Source organism: Prunus mume, linkage group LG2, assembly GCF_029339155.1.
Source record: "Prunus mume cultivar Tortuosa linkage group LG2, ASM2933915v1, whole genome shotgun sequence".
NCBI classification, from domain to species: Eukaryota; Viridiplantae; Streptophyta; class Magnoliopsida; order Rosales; family Rosaceae; genus Prunus; species Prunus mume.
The window spans coordinates 3,165,982-3,180,695 of NC_142699.1; the positions used below are offsets into that span (position 1 = coordinate 3,165,982).

A 14,714-nucleotide genomic window follows, 5' to 3' on the forward strand; every position below is an offset into this window, starting at 1 on the left:
GACTTTTGACTCTAGTGTGGATTGGAATTTGCCTAATTAGTACTCAAAAGTCCAAAACGACGGTTAATCATGAAGCTTTAACCCCACCTTCATTACTTAGAACAAAATTTTCAATCCCATTATCCCAGATCAAGATTCAGCCAAGCAAGAGAGCAATTGTCATGGACATTAAGCATCATCATCATCACTTCCTTCTCATATCCTGCCCTGCCCAAGGCCACATAAACCCTACTCTCCAACTTGCCAAGCGCCTCATAGGAATTGGAGGCACACATGTCACTTATGCCACCACCATCCGTGGCCTCACCCAAATCAAATCCTTCCCTTCTCTTGAAGGCTTGTCATATGCTTCTTTCTCAGATGGCTTTGATGATGGAATCAAACCAACCAATGACCCCAATCTCATCATGTCTAAATTTAAGCTTGTGGGATCAAAAACACTCAAAGCCTTGATTGAGAAAATCTCTACATCTCAAGATCACTCAGGCCCTGTCACTTTTCTCATCTACTCTGTCCTCCTCCCTTGGGCTGCTGAAGTTGCAAGTGATTGTGGCATACCATCTGCTTTTCTCTGCATACAATCCACCACCTCCTTTGCGCTTTGCCACCATTACTTCAACCACTTTCACAACTGCCCTCCATTTCCAAATTCTATGACAATAGAAGGGTTGCCTCCTTTTGCTCCCACAGAGCTACCTTCCTTTCTCCTACCAACCAGTCCACATGTTTCAGTCATCCCTACCTTTCAAGAACACATCCAAGTCTTGGAACAGGGCAAACCCAACTCCAGTCTTGTGCTACTCAACACTTTTGATGCCTTAGAAGAGGCAGCAATCAAAGCTCTCAGATCATCAAGCATGAATGTGATTCCAATTGGACCCTTGGTTATAACTGGGTTTTGGGAGGAAAGTGAAAACCAATCCAGTGATGCCGGGTTTCGTTGCGACTTGTTTGACAAATCTGAGGATGATTACCTTCAATGGCTGGACTCAAAACCAGATTGCTCAGTTGTTTATGTGTCATTTGGGAGCATGGTGGTGTTAAAGAAAGATCAGATTGAAGAGATGTTGAATGGACTAATTGAGAGTGGCCTCCCAGTTTTATGGGTTATTCGCTGTGTAGAGAAGGGAGGAGATCAAGAAGCTCAGATAATGAAGATAAAGAACAGACTGAAAATCAAAGAACAGGGTTTAGTGGTGCCATGGTGTTCACAAATGGAGGTTTTAGGGCACAAGTCAGTGGGGTGTTTTGTGATGCATTGTGGGTGGAATTCAACTGTGGAGAGCTTGGTAGCTGGGGTTCCAATGGTGGGTTTTGCTCAATTTTCAGACCAGAACACAAATGCAAAACTAGTGGAGGAAGTGTGGGGAGTTGGAGTTAGAGCCAAAGAGAATGAAGAGGGAGTGATTGGAGGTGCAGAGATTAAGAGGTGCCTGGAGATTGTGATGGGAGATGGAGAGAGAGGGGAAGAGATAAGAAGGAATTGTGAAAAATGGAAAGGTTTGGCCACAGAAGCTGTCAGGAGGGTGGCTCTTCAGATTACAATCTCAGGCACTTTATTGGAGGATTGGGATGAAATGGGGTGCATGAGAATATGCATGTATGTCCTCTATATATGTTAGAAAAAGTACTCCATCCATAGACTCTTTGTACTCTGTTTAGAGTCATGCATGTATTTAAGTCATCTAACTTCCTCAATGAGATCATATTTTGGTTTTGTCAAATCTACTAGCATGGACTTGTAACTAAGCAGGGAATTAACGTAATTGTTTGTCGATTGGAGTCTAACTAGGAGGGGGGTTTACTACAATGCTTGTTCTGTTCACTTGGGTGACCTTCATGAATTTGTAAGTTTCACTTCAATGATACTTTAAAAATATTAATAATCAACTAGTTATTGGTCTAGCCGTCTTCTCCCAATGTTAGAGACTTGGAAGAGGTCCTAACTTCACTTAAAACATTTTTAAAAAATGGTTATATTGTACTGATGGTTTTTCTTCATTATTCCTTCTATTTTCGGAAGAGATTCTTTATATTTCAACCATCCCTCTGTATGTTTTTCGGTTGTTTAATAGATTTGAATTGGAAAGGAATCCTTTTTTCTTACGACTTATGGAAGAACATAGGGAAATGAGAGAAAATGAATGTTGAAAAGATTAGCATAAGAGGTATATGTAGCAAAAATAAGAAAAATTATTTCGTTAATGCTTTTTGAACCATAGCAATAATGTTTCTTCTAATCTTTTACAAAATCATTTAAATTATTCAAGATAAATTGATTTTTTCTTCGATTTTTCACTTCTTTGTTGCATAAGTAGTCTTTATTTTCAAGGGTTAACTTCAATTTAGTACTCTAACCTTTCACTAACATGAGATTAATTTCAATTTAATACTCTAACCTTTCACCAACAAAACATGTTAGTACCCGTGTTTTCAATTTTAACATTTAAGCACCCACACTTTTAGAAATTGTTGCAATGTGGTGATCGTACCTTATGTTATGCGCCCAGGTTGTAGACAATAATTTAACATCAAAATAACAAATCCAGTATGCCTCAGATGAAATGAATTTACACTTCTAGAATCTTCATCCCATAGCCAATTTTCACATTCGTCATATTACTTTTATACACATTTAAAAACTGTTGCTATACTCAGAATTGTAATTTATCTAAGCCACCTAGCTAGAAGCATTTTTTAATCAAGGTTTGCATTAGCAGCAGCTAAAAACACTACCTATGTTTCTTTCCTACCATAGATTTCCAAGCATTTTTCCTTTTCTCCCACCTTAGTTGTTTCTTTCTTTGAATTTTCATCCCTCGATACCTTTCTCGATCCTTCCACCAGCTAGAATAATCCTTCGCTCGTTTGCACACAATGAAGTCTGCTAAATCATCTATGTCAGATTTCTGGGAGCTTCCTAGTATGCAATTGAGAAAAACCTCCCCATTGCAGGTCTCCTCTGTTTCCTCCTCCATGACAATTCATAGACTCCCTTGTACTCCTCATGAAACATGCATTTTCTGAGGTTTCTGCTACCTCACTTTGAGATTCTTTGCTGAAAAATAACAAGGCGAAAAACTGATTTAGCTTTGATGGCAGCATGTACCATCACGTAAGAGTAATGTCCGTTTCCAATTGTTATTGGACTCTAATAAATACTTATATCAAAGACATCCTCACTTTCAACAAACCAAGCCCTACCAGTTCCAAAGGAAGAGATGACCAACATCAAACAAGAATGATTAATTGAATTTATTCAAGTGATCATAACAAGTTATTTATTCAAGCTAGAACTATAGAATCCTCCTTTTCTTCTTTCTCGAACCAGAGCGCTCCATGATTAGGTGCAGTGATTTTTCTTTTGCGGGGAGAACTACAGCATGAAATTTCTTACGCTCCAAGGACTACCAATATCATGGCTCAGTACATGTCAGAAACCACAACACTGAGAAGACTGATAGTGTAAGTTTCTAATGACAACTAGCCGCTACTGAAATCTAATCACAATTACATTACAATCTCTTTATATTTTTTATGGTTTAATACGAGAAGAAACAAGCATATTTAGAGTCAACTCAGATGCCACCTCCTTGAATTTCTAACAACCTACTCTTTGTCCTAAATAACAATCTCAGAAGAAATTTCTTTTGGCGTCATTATATGCATTCAACAGATTCAATGCCAAATGAGACACATCTGATGCATTTGGAGAACAAATGATGAACAAGACTTTGCATATGGATGATGGCTTGAAGCAACCTCCAAACAAAAAAAAAAAAAAAAAAAGGCAGATCTGGAAGCTTCACTACACAAAAATTGCCAAATCAGGCCTGAGTAACCTTATGCACTTCTTAAAGCTAGACAAATATGACCCCGCAAGAGAAGCTCCCAAGAAAGAAATGCATGGTAGGCAAGAGAACTATGAACAGCAGACACAGTACACAATAGTATTTTGTACCTCAAGTGAAGTGTTTGAATTTTCTGAAATTTCATTGCAACTCTTCTGACAGATTTCTTTTTCACCACGGCCTGCATCATATGTCACTTGTTTCAAATCTATAACATCCAGTTCAAAGAATTAAACATTTTTTTCCTTTTTTGTTTTACAAAAGTTTGAAGAATGAAACATGAACATACGAATTGAACTCAAAAAAGTCATATAGAAAAGCAAAGCTCACCTCAGTAACCTTGTCAGAGGACAATCCAGATGAAAAAGTTTGTGAACCAGAAACTAGCAATGAGCTGAGTGCCACTAAATCACTCTCTTCAAAAACATATAGATGTAATAGTGCCATGATTGTTGATATGCAGCCCTTAACTAAGAAATCAATCCCACTAGCAAAACACAAGGACAGCAAGCCTGAAAAATGCAGAAGCATCCACTTGGAAGTCTTATGTATCAACGGGCAGGTTTTCATCATGTCGAATAAGAACTTTTGATTTGGTAGAGACATGTTGAACTGGTGAAAACAGCCAATGATATCCACTACAAAATCATATTCCTTAGAAGAAACATCTTTTAAGGTTCTTGGAGAACCCAAATCCCCACCATGCCTTAGGGAACAAATAGCTTTCAACAAGGAAGTACTCATTAACTTCAATATGGAAGCAAGAAGATAAATATCTTGGGGACTTGTAACCCCTTTTCTATACAACACTGTATCACTTACATCACAAGAAAAACTTAAAAGTATTATGCTACGTAAGACTGACAATATATCATCTCTACATGATTCATCAAAAATATGTTGGCTCTCATTTACGTATGCAATAGAAGCAGCCATCAGGTCAGATTTTGTTCTATGGAACATATTGCACAAATACAAGTCCCATAAAGAATCTGAATTGGTAACTAGATCATAAATTTTATCTCTCGTGACTTGTTGAAGATAAGATTCAAAGGAAGGTTGAGAACTTCTCCCTAGCATGCATGAACTGTCATAAGAACATTTAACACCCAAGGGATGGAAATCCATAAGTAAACCAGACATGTGGCTGGTGTACAAATGGACAGACCTTTCAAATGCTGTTAGGTAGCCTTCCATCAGTCTAAGATCTGGTCTAGCATTCTTCAAAGACATGTCTACATCAATGGCTTCAGAAACCAATAAATTCATATGTGTCTGCAGCATTTTTGGTGCTGAAAGCATGATGGGGTTTTGAAGCAATGACACCGCAGAAGTCAGGCTCAGTTCAGGAACTCTACAATGCTGTCCGAAGTCACAGAACAATCTTTTAAGGAAGTTCTCATTTGCTCGCTTGCCATAAACTGACGAGATGAAATGAACAGCAAATCACCTCCAGAACACTTCCAATATCACCTTTAACAAAGTGGCACTCAAATAGAATTTCAGTTGTGGAAGAAGTAGAATCAACAAGACTAAAGTACTCTCTCAGCAATCTACGCATTACAAGTTCATCTGCAAATATCTAAAGACAATCTATCAAACTTCAGTTGTGTATAGGTGCAATAACTCATACAAAAGTAATTAAACATTGGAGAATGGCGTGAGAACTTCAGATGGAGGAATGAAACCAAAATTTGAAACAGATCAAGTTTAGTTCAAATAATTATTTGACGAAACTACAATGTATAAGATCATTGCGCAACAGAAAATCTAGCCAAGAAAAGATTTGATCCGGATAATAATGAAGCAATATACTATATTATGTCAACAGAATGCCACCCAAAAAATAGTTAACATCCATTTGACAATGAACCACTAACTGGAGGTTATCAAGAAAATTTGCAAACTGGGAGGTCAATGTCAATTTGAAAATAGGTAGAAAAGCAATTTCACCAAAGTTTGAAACATGGACAGACCTCATACAACAAAGTGAAATTATACAACTGTGCAAGCCCTGAACTTTCCTACCAGGTCATTAAACGTACGATAAAGATTTAGTTCTCAATATTTTTTGTTTTGCATATTTCGTTTTGACATATTTTATGCGAACATGTCAACCACCAGGAATGCCACGATATTGATAGTTTGTAATGTCTTAACTGTTCTGCATCGGAGAGTGAACTGACATTCTGACAAAACACTTAATGGGAATAGGATCTTTGAAGTGATTTTCTTCTCCAACTGCAAAAGGAATATATACGGCTGACCAGTGCAAAAATGTCCTCAAAGCATGAATCTATTTATTCATATCCTTATCTTGTAAATTATATCAATGATAAACTGTATATTGTACTTTTCTAATTAGTAGCAACCAATGTCATCATAGTAAGACAAAATAGAAAGGTCAAGATACAGAGAAATCCATATATCACAAACAAGTTCAAATGTGTTACTGTGTATACTTTTAAGACCAGTAAGTATGCGACATAGTCATATGAAAATGGAAACTCAACCATGTCGTATTTATAATTCTAATTTTATGAGCAAGTAAACCACTGTATGGGTGAAAGCATAGCTAACATTTCCACCGCACAAAAAGATTAAATAAAAAACAAAAAACTTGAAAAACATAGGCTGATATTTTTTGAATGTTTACCTCAAGCACTGCACATAGAGTCGGACACCACGGATCTGAAGGCTCTGTGAAACATAAAGAGGCAACAAACTCTTCGGAAACAGTGGTAGAAGAACCACCAACATCAGTGTACGTGAATTTAGAAGAAACAAACTTCTGAAACCTGACAGAGTTTTTCTCCTCTCCTCCATTTGTTACCAAGTAAATCAAGCTCCCTAGTACAGAAAGAAGAAATTGGGTTTTCTCCACTAGCATAGTAGGGTTAGCCAAGGCCAAGACTAACATACAACATCTTAGAAGCAGAGGTAGTTCATCAGCAGTGGCAAACATATCTGTGTCGGATTCTATGTGCTCCTGACCTCTACTTGCAAAAACATCACATAAAGCGGAGAAGAAGAGTTTAAACCTCCTATGAAGCTCTTCAAACAAAACATTAATCAAGTTATGTATATCCTCAAGTTTCCCTTCAACCCCACAATGATCGAAAGCGCCTTCAAAATTAGAACAACGCATTGGTTCGTTTAAAGACAGTGTAACTAGTAGGAAGTACAATCTTTTCAAAAGCGGCAGCTTTGGCCCCTGAAATTTAACACATTAAGAATGAATTGATGCATTTATCTATGTAAATATAAGTTCATATCCGTACAAAAGCAGCACATATCCAAGAAGTTTCAACAACAAAGCAACACAAAGCCGCTTGTTTCGACCAAAAAGGAACAAACTTGTTAGATTAATTTCCCAATTGTTTTTTCAATTCTCTCACATTCGGTCTCTAAACCCACAACCCATTACTCTGGGCACTCTATCCAAACAAAACGCTCAAGAACTTGTCAGAAGTGAGCCGTAAAACTCCAAAGAAGAGTAGGAAACGACAATGCAAAGTAAGATGGAGTACCTCAGGGGCTTGAATTGCAGAGATTAGGGTTTGGAAGGTGAGAGGGGGAATGTGACTGGGAGTTGGCGTTTCTTCCATTGCAGGGCTGAAGTGCTCTTTGGACCTCTTTCTCTTAGAACCCATCTCTATGTTGTGCGAGAAACGCACAGAAATCTCAGAAAGTGGTCGACTTCACTTACAGTTTGGCGGGAAACTAACACCAGAAAAATCGGAAAAAAGAGAAGGAGAAAGCTTCCACTTTGGGGCCTTTCGCTCTCTTTTTTGGGTTTAGTTTAGGAGAATTGGCTGTTCTACCCTCCTTAAATATCCTCTTTTTTCTTTTTTTTTAATAGCAAAAAGCCATTTTTGGTTGCTGTTGTTTATCTCCTTTATAATTTTGTTAGATAAATTATTTAAATGGTCTTCAAACTTATACCCAATTTACATTTTGGTCATTCAATTAAATTATTCGTTCAAATGGTCTATCAACTTTATATTAATCGCTTCATTGATCTTACTGCTACATTATGTTAATGTTGTCAAATGTAAAGGTAAAACCGCCCATAATTGTCCTATGTTCCCAAATAGGTGATAAAATGGTGATAAAGTGTGATACATATGTAATATGGTGATAAAGGGTGATATATAAGTCAAAGTCTTATTTTGCCCACAAATGTAGCATGTGTTGCTCATGACTAAGGCCCCATTTGGGATTGCTTTTTTAAAACAAAAAGTTAAGCAGTTTAAAGTGTTTAAGTAAAATAAAATATCCCTATTATTTTAAAACAGTGGCTTTTGACATTTTTAAAAGCATCTTTTTTTCAAAGCTTTTTCAAAAGCAGAGATGAACCTTTAATATAAAAAATTTAATTACCAAAATACCATCATTCATTTATAAAAATGACAGACCTCTACTTCCACATTCAACTACACCGCTTGCACCACCACATTCACTACCTCCACAACCACCACCACCACCACATCCTTCTCCTCCTCATCCTCCGCCACCACCACCACCACCACCACCACCTCCACCACTACCACCACAACCACGTCCTCCTCCAAAACCTCCAAATCCACCACCACCTCCACAACCAACACCACCATGCTGCCACTACCACCACCACCACCACCACCACCACCACCTCCTCCTCCTCCACTCCATCACTACCACTACCATCACATGATTAGTACATGATACTTTTAACATCATGTCTATTTTAGTCATTATTCATAGTTACAACAATTTTATATTTAAAATTTACCAAACGGTTTTGACACTGCTTTTGTTACTAACAGCACTTTAAAAATATTGTTTACCAAACATGGACCTACTTTACTTTACAGCTAATTATTTTCAAAGCACAGCATAAGCAACTTTTTTTAAAAGTGACAGCAATCCCAAATTGGGCCTAAATTTAACAAAAAATGTAACGATATGACCAAAGTACGGATTAATAAAGAGTTGGTGGACCATTTGAACGAATAATTTAGTTTAGTGACCAAAATGTAAATCGGGTACAAATTTAAGGACCATTTGAGTAATTTACCCTAATTTTGTTTTTGTAATTTATTTTAAATCCCTCGTAAACGATACCTAACAAATTCTGTTAGATTACTTATAATTTCTTCTAAAATACCTCTCTATACGTACTTACTTCCACACATAATTGGACATAAATCTAAACATGTTCTTTTGCGATAATATCCAACTGAAAGTCCAATTACTATAATTGAAACCGCAAAGACAAAACTGAAAAATCAAATTCAAAGAACATAGTCCAAGATAAATTCTTGTGACAATGGTTTCAAGATAAATACTATAGAGACTTCAGTTATCCAAAAAAAAAAAACCTCAAACTAGATCTCTCAAATTATCACGAGAATTTAAAGTGCCTTAAAAGAAAAATTCTTGTGAAAATCATTATGGTTAGATGACTAAATGCTTTTCAAGTTGGTTGCGGTTTCGACTAAGCTATTGTTATAATTTTAAACAAAAGTTAATTTGTAGATATATCGAGCTGCTTAATCCTCTTCAATGTGGACCACACAATAGCATACCTCTTGTTGTAGGTGAGGACAAGTCATGTTGTCACAAAATAAATAAATAAAATTCATTAATATATGAACCTTCTTTGATTTTTATTCTGAACCACATAAACGAGGCCATGAAAAACAATCCCCTCAGCAACAATATGACCAAAAAATAATTGTAAAAAACCACAGAGCACCTTCTTAGCCTCCCTTTTCCATGGCTTTCACAGCCGCTCCTCAGGCTTCACACACTTTCTTACTTGGGAGCCCAACAACAACAGCAGCAACAAGAAGAGGAGCAAGAAGAGCAACAACTAGAAAAGCAACAACCCATGTCAGATTACACGTGTCAGCATCACAAGGGCCAAGCAAACATGAGAGGGCCCCACCAGGAGTTGATACAAGAATCCATTGGGAGAATGAGGATGAAGGTTGGATTGGAGGAAGCAGTGCAAGTAGCAGCAGCAAAGCACAGCAGGCACGAGCAGAGCAAGAGCAGCAGAGCAATCTCTTGGAAGACAAGTTTGCTGATTTGCTGAATGACTCAATTTCTGATTCTCATTACCAGTGAGTCTTTCAAGTTGAATAAGTATTTTTATTATTTTAAACATTGATTTTTTTTTCCCTGTATTTAACTTGGCAATTATATGTTTCAACTTGATAAATAATTAAATAAAACCCAGCTTTGAAGAGATACAATAGTTCAAGGAATTGCAATTTCATGAGTGATTCATTATATCTGTGCCTTTGTTTTGAACTCATTCACTCTCAACTCTTCCCATATCCTTCTAATACCGAATTTCAGAGAGAGATATGAGGCAATTCTTCAAGATTTCGGAGAGATTTGATTCATTAAAATTTCATCAGGGGTTAATGTGTTGTGCTAAGAAAGTAATTACTACTAGACAGGGCAGATATAAGTGAAGTGTAAATCATAAAAGCAGGATATTAAACCTGAATTATGCATTATTATTATGTGTGTAATTAAGTCACATGCATGAAATACAACCACTAGATGTGTATGGTACTTTTACTCATTGTAAATTGTAAATGGCATCAATTTTGGTCAGGTTCTTAGGAGTATCAGCAGAGGCTGATCTAGAAGAAATCAAAGCTGCTTACCGAAGACTATCCAAGGAGTACCATCCAGACACCACTTCTCTTCCCCTAAAGACTGCGTCCGACAAGTTTGTGAGGCTAAGAGAAATTTATAATGTGTTGAGCAACGAAGAGACCCGTAGATTTTACAACTGGACACTTGCTCAAGAGGCTGCAAGCCGCCAAGCAGAAATAATGAGAATGAAGTTGGAGGATCCTTATGTGAAAGAAGTAGAGAAGTACAAACCTGTGCCGGATATGGTTGATCGTCTAGGTGGAAGGAACATGGCGCTGGGCGATCAAGCAATGACTGCTCTCACCATTGATGTTTTCATTATCATTTTTGCTATTTGTTGTATCATATTTGTGATCTTCTTCAAAGAGCCATATTACTAGATAGCTTGATAAATAGCTTAGAAACATAGCTTATGGCTATAGGAACCTGATACAAGTACACATTATTATTCAAGAAAAGTGCACATTAATCTATTCTTATAGAAAATTGGTATTTGTAATTATGTTTTACATGGTTTACCATACATTTTACTTATGTATACCCATTTCATAGAACATAGCACCGATAACAAGACACATAGTAACATTATGATTAAAACTAATAGGATGTTTGCTGATGAGGAACCCAACACTGACGTAGTGTTGCTTTTAGCTTCACCTTGTCACCATCGACAAGGGGAGAGAAGAACTCTGAGAGTACACTTACAATGTCATCTAAACCAAAATCTCCAAAACCCCATTAAATTATGAGTGATTCAATAGTTTACACTTAATGAATCTGGAACGTTATTCCAAACACAATAATAACAGAGCAGTACGCCGTTCAAAAACCATACTCCAAATTAAAACATATCAAGTTTAGGGTGTCTTGTCCAAAAGAAATATCATACTGCACCACCAATCAACATCAAGACTAAGTTTACAATGTTATAGCAAAAACAAATCCCTCTGAAAAATATTATACCTGCTCCTTTCTGCCCACTTTTTGTTCTTGGTCAACTGCTCTACTTTTTCTGAAAGACAACTGTTGGAGCGGAGATCATCTCGGTTTTTTTTCTCAGTACTACATCTTCTTCTTGCTTGGATGAATAAAGAATTACCATTTTCTTCAAACTCTGAATATGCTCCAGTATATACTTTGCTAACTTCCATTCATTAGTACCATTTGAAAGCTCTATTATTACCTCTTGAAGCTCATGCATACAAGCAAGGTTATGGGATCCACAGCAGCTCGTATTATACCTGGATGACTGGAAAGGCAGCAAGCAAATCGATTGAATTTTGTTAGAAACATATTCATAAAAACATAAGGAAAGGAAAAATACTTTATTATTCGACCAAGATCAAATGCATCTCATTCGAAGAAATGTCTGTGTGCATGTGAGAAGCAAGGGCCAACATACAATACTATTACTTACATTATCAGGAGCATCTAATGGCCGCCATCTTATGAAGGATGGATTAGAAGTTATGCACAATTTACGCACAAGTAGTCATTCCATTAAGAAGAGAGACCATTTTGGGGAATAGCTCGTCACTCAAGCTGCTAGTACGCAAACCCAAGTATGAAATACCATCTAATGTTGGCATGGGACTTTTCCTGCACAGAGCCTGCAATGTTTTGCAATGTTATAAAGGCTGAACCTCAACTAGGACAAGATAAGTGCCCTAAAGCGCAAGAATCAAAACAGAAACAAAGTTATCCCTTATCCCAAAAAAAAAATAGTAACAAAGTATAATTAAATCCAATATATTTCCTGAAGTCTAGATAAATGCAATGAATGATCATTTGCCAAATCTGTTGCATTTTTTGTTAACAAACAACTTTGTTTTGTGGACATCAGTAATTCATAACTAGTACATATTTACTTTCACCTAGTACATATTTTCAATTTAGGACTTATACATGGATTATAAAAAAATTCAGAATAATTATGAATTTACTTCTGTTTATAAGAAAAAAGTATTCATTTTCCTTCATGGTGATACTAGTATAGTGTATTATCACTGATAAAGTGTGGAAAGTTAATATAATAAGCTCTGCATACATAACGTCTTGTTTAAAGAAGATTACTGTATGAAGGATGGTAGTCACGCTTTACCTTCATGGTCTCTTCATTTAGAATAAGAACTTTACTCCTCCCTATGCTGCAAAGAACCTCAAATACTTTATCAGACTCATCAACCTTCGGATACAGATAAATCTCAGCTTTTTCTAAACACATTAAATTCCCCAGATTCTGGTGATCCATCAAATTCCCACCCAATTTCAAATACTTCAGATTTGGAGCAAAAATATTTAATGATTTTCCGCTAACTGAAGCACATTGCCACTGTATATGTATATCTTCAAGTTTCTCACCGGATATGCCAAGATAACAGAGTGGATTTCGATCATAAAGCACAAAACTAAATGATTCCAAAGAAGAGCTTATAACGGTCATACGTTTTATACCGGAAACATATACGAGCTGTAATTCCTTAAGGAATTTACAGCATGGGATCCATTTGTCAAAAAGCTCCAAACCTTCTATTTGAACTCTATTCAACTTCAAACATTGGAGATTAGTCAAAAAATTGGAAGAGGGCCATTTAAGAATGTTCCACTTAAAATCTATCACTAAAGTTCTCAAAGATTTACAAGCAGAGATGGAAGACGGCAATAACTCTAATGGTACTCTACACTGCATATCGAAGTCAAGATCTAACACTTGGACATTACACCTTGCCGCATGACGGATCCATGTGGATATTCTGAGCAACTCATTAAATGCTCTTGCAAATTTGACTGAATGGTAGTCCCAAGATATACGAAAGCACTCTATCTCATTACTATCACGATTAGCCAAGAATTTATCAAAATAGTTAAACGCCTCCAATCGTCTCCACATGTTATTTCTTTGGTGGTGACTTAGATTAAAAATCAATGACGGATATGAAAGATAAAGCTCTAGACATCTTTTGGACACACAGCCCACCTGTCCGATGTCTTTGATGGGGAGGAAGGAAAGAATGTGATGAGCAACTTCAACTGGAAGATCACTGAATCTATCAACAATGAACTCAGGACCTTGAGCTTGAGAGCTTGCAGTTGCCAACATCTTACGCCTGTGGTCCATATCAAGGATCTCAAGGATTGTTGAAAGCAGGGGCAGATTTACACTAAACACAAATCACGCATTCGAAAATCACGAAACAGGAAAAACAAAGCCACAATAATAAGCAATAGAACAGGATTATACTATTTTAACGTTAAAATTTGATTCTACTTGGGCATACAAAACTACACTAAATTAGCAGACGTTAGGGTCTACTGTTTATTAGCAGACGTTAGGGTTGAAAGAGACTGAGGGGCTAGAAAAATTTGACCTTACCTTCAAGAAATCGGGCTACTTTCTGCATGATTTTGATTTGTCAAGTGGTTGTAGGTGAGCAAAACCCCCGCGCACTCTCTGTGTTGCAGTGAGTGATGAGTTGTCTTGTTAGGTTCTCCTTTTATACCTTTCCCTGGGCCGTTGATAGTACCAAATAATTTGGATTTTGGCCCAAAGGAATTATTGATTTTGGTTTGGGGGACTTTCAGATAAGGACAAATTGAAACAAATCGCTCAACATTGGAGAAAATTAGTCGATGGTCATTCAAGCTCTCACGGTCTAACAAAAAAACAAACAAATCGAATTGATATTACAGTCCTGTTGATTTAAGTACTTAACAACGAGGACATGCGAAGACCTTTTTAAAATGGAGTAGAGTGAGGAAATTTGAGTTTCGGATGGTTAAGTGAGAGCGGGCTCGAGTTTCAAGAAGTGAAACAATAAATAAGTCTTTTTCTTTCTACGGGTTGGAATAATTAAAAGGATCATGTGAATAAAACAAAGAGCATGAGCGATGATTAAAACTATTAATAATATATGCCGTTAGTGAGGGTCAAACTAGTCACGTGTGTCGTGTAACCAATTTTAAAGGGGTATTATCGTTTAAATATAGCTCATTTTAGTCCTAAAATTCATGTTTGTGCTCAATAAGGTCATATTCTTTTCAATTACAGTTTCACAATTGGGGGCCATCAAGGTGAGCCTTGTTGAGCAAAACACGTTAGCTTTACTTTGTGTCGTGTTGATAGTTTGTATTTTTATGAATTCTCTCTTTAAAGTAGGCTAGATTACCAATTTTAACAAAGGTTTTGACGGAATAAGATGAGAGGGG

The 14,714-nt window shown here is 36.7% G+C and overlaps 3 protein-coding genes and 1 pseudogene across 4 annotated transcripts; 2 read left to right on the forward strand and 2 right to left on the reverse strand.

Moving 5' to 3' along the window:
- The first annotated feature begins 42 nt into the window (after positions 1-42).
- LOC103319296 (phloretin 4'-O-glucosyltransferase pseudogene) lies at positions 43-1,724 on the forward strand (annotated as a pseudogene).
- Positions 1,725-2,524: 800 nt separating this feature from the next.
- On the reverse strand, positions 2,525-7,661 carry LOC103319365 (2-isopropylmalate synthase). Its single transcript, XM_008220897.3, is given in 7 exon segments — positions 2,525-2,981; positions 2,983-3,058; positions 3,962-4,032; positions 4,182-5,294; positions 5,296-5,433; positions 6,508-7,065; positions 7,382-7,661. Coding segments are annotated over 7 exon segments (2,328 nt in total). The 5' UTR covers positions 7,505-7,661; the 3' UTR covers positions 2,525-2,732.
- Positions 7,662-9,514: 1,853 nt separating this feature from the next.
- On the forward strand, positions 9,515-11,001 carry NDHT (Chaperone DnaJ-domain superfamily protein). The gene is made up of 2 exons (XM_008220805.3): positions 9,515-9,961; positions 10,465-11,001. The coding sequence occupies exons 1-2, from the start codon at positions 9,612-9,614 to the stop codon at positions 10,886-10,888; spliced, it is 774 nt and encodes a 257-aa protein (XP_008219027.2). The 5' UTR covers positions 9,515-9,611; the 3' UTR covers positions 10,889-11,001.
- Positions 11,002-11,222: 221 nt separating this feature from the next.
- On the reverse strand, positions 11,223-14,189 carry LOC103319366 (putative F-box/FBD/LRR-repeat protein At4g03220). Of its 2 annotated transcripts, none has more exons than XM_089047369.1 (4): positions 13,882-14,189; positions 12,610-13,615; positions 11,926-12,118; positions 11,223-11,757 (listed from the first exon to the last, which is right to left on the reverse strand). In XM_089047369.1, the coding sequence occupies exons 2-3, from the start codon at positions 13,606-13,608 to the stop codon at positions 11,987-11,989; spliced, it is 1,131 nt and encodes a 376-aa protein (XP_088903495.1). In that variant the 5' UTR covers positions 13,609-13,615; positions 13,882-14,189; the 3' UTR covers positions 11,223-11,757; positions 11,926-11,986. The 2 variants fall into 2 exon arrangements, with proteins under 2 accessions (XP_088903495.1, XP_008219120.3); XM_008220898.3 differs by having other exon boundaries at positions 12,610-13,669; positions 13,882-14,186.
- Positions 14,190-14,714: the final 525 nt, after the last annotated feature.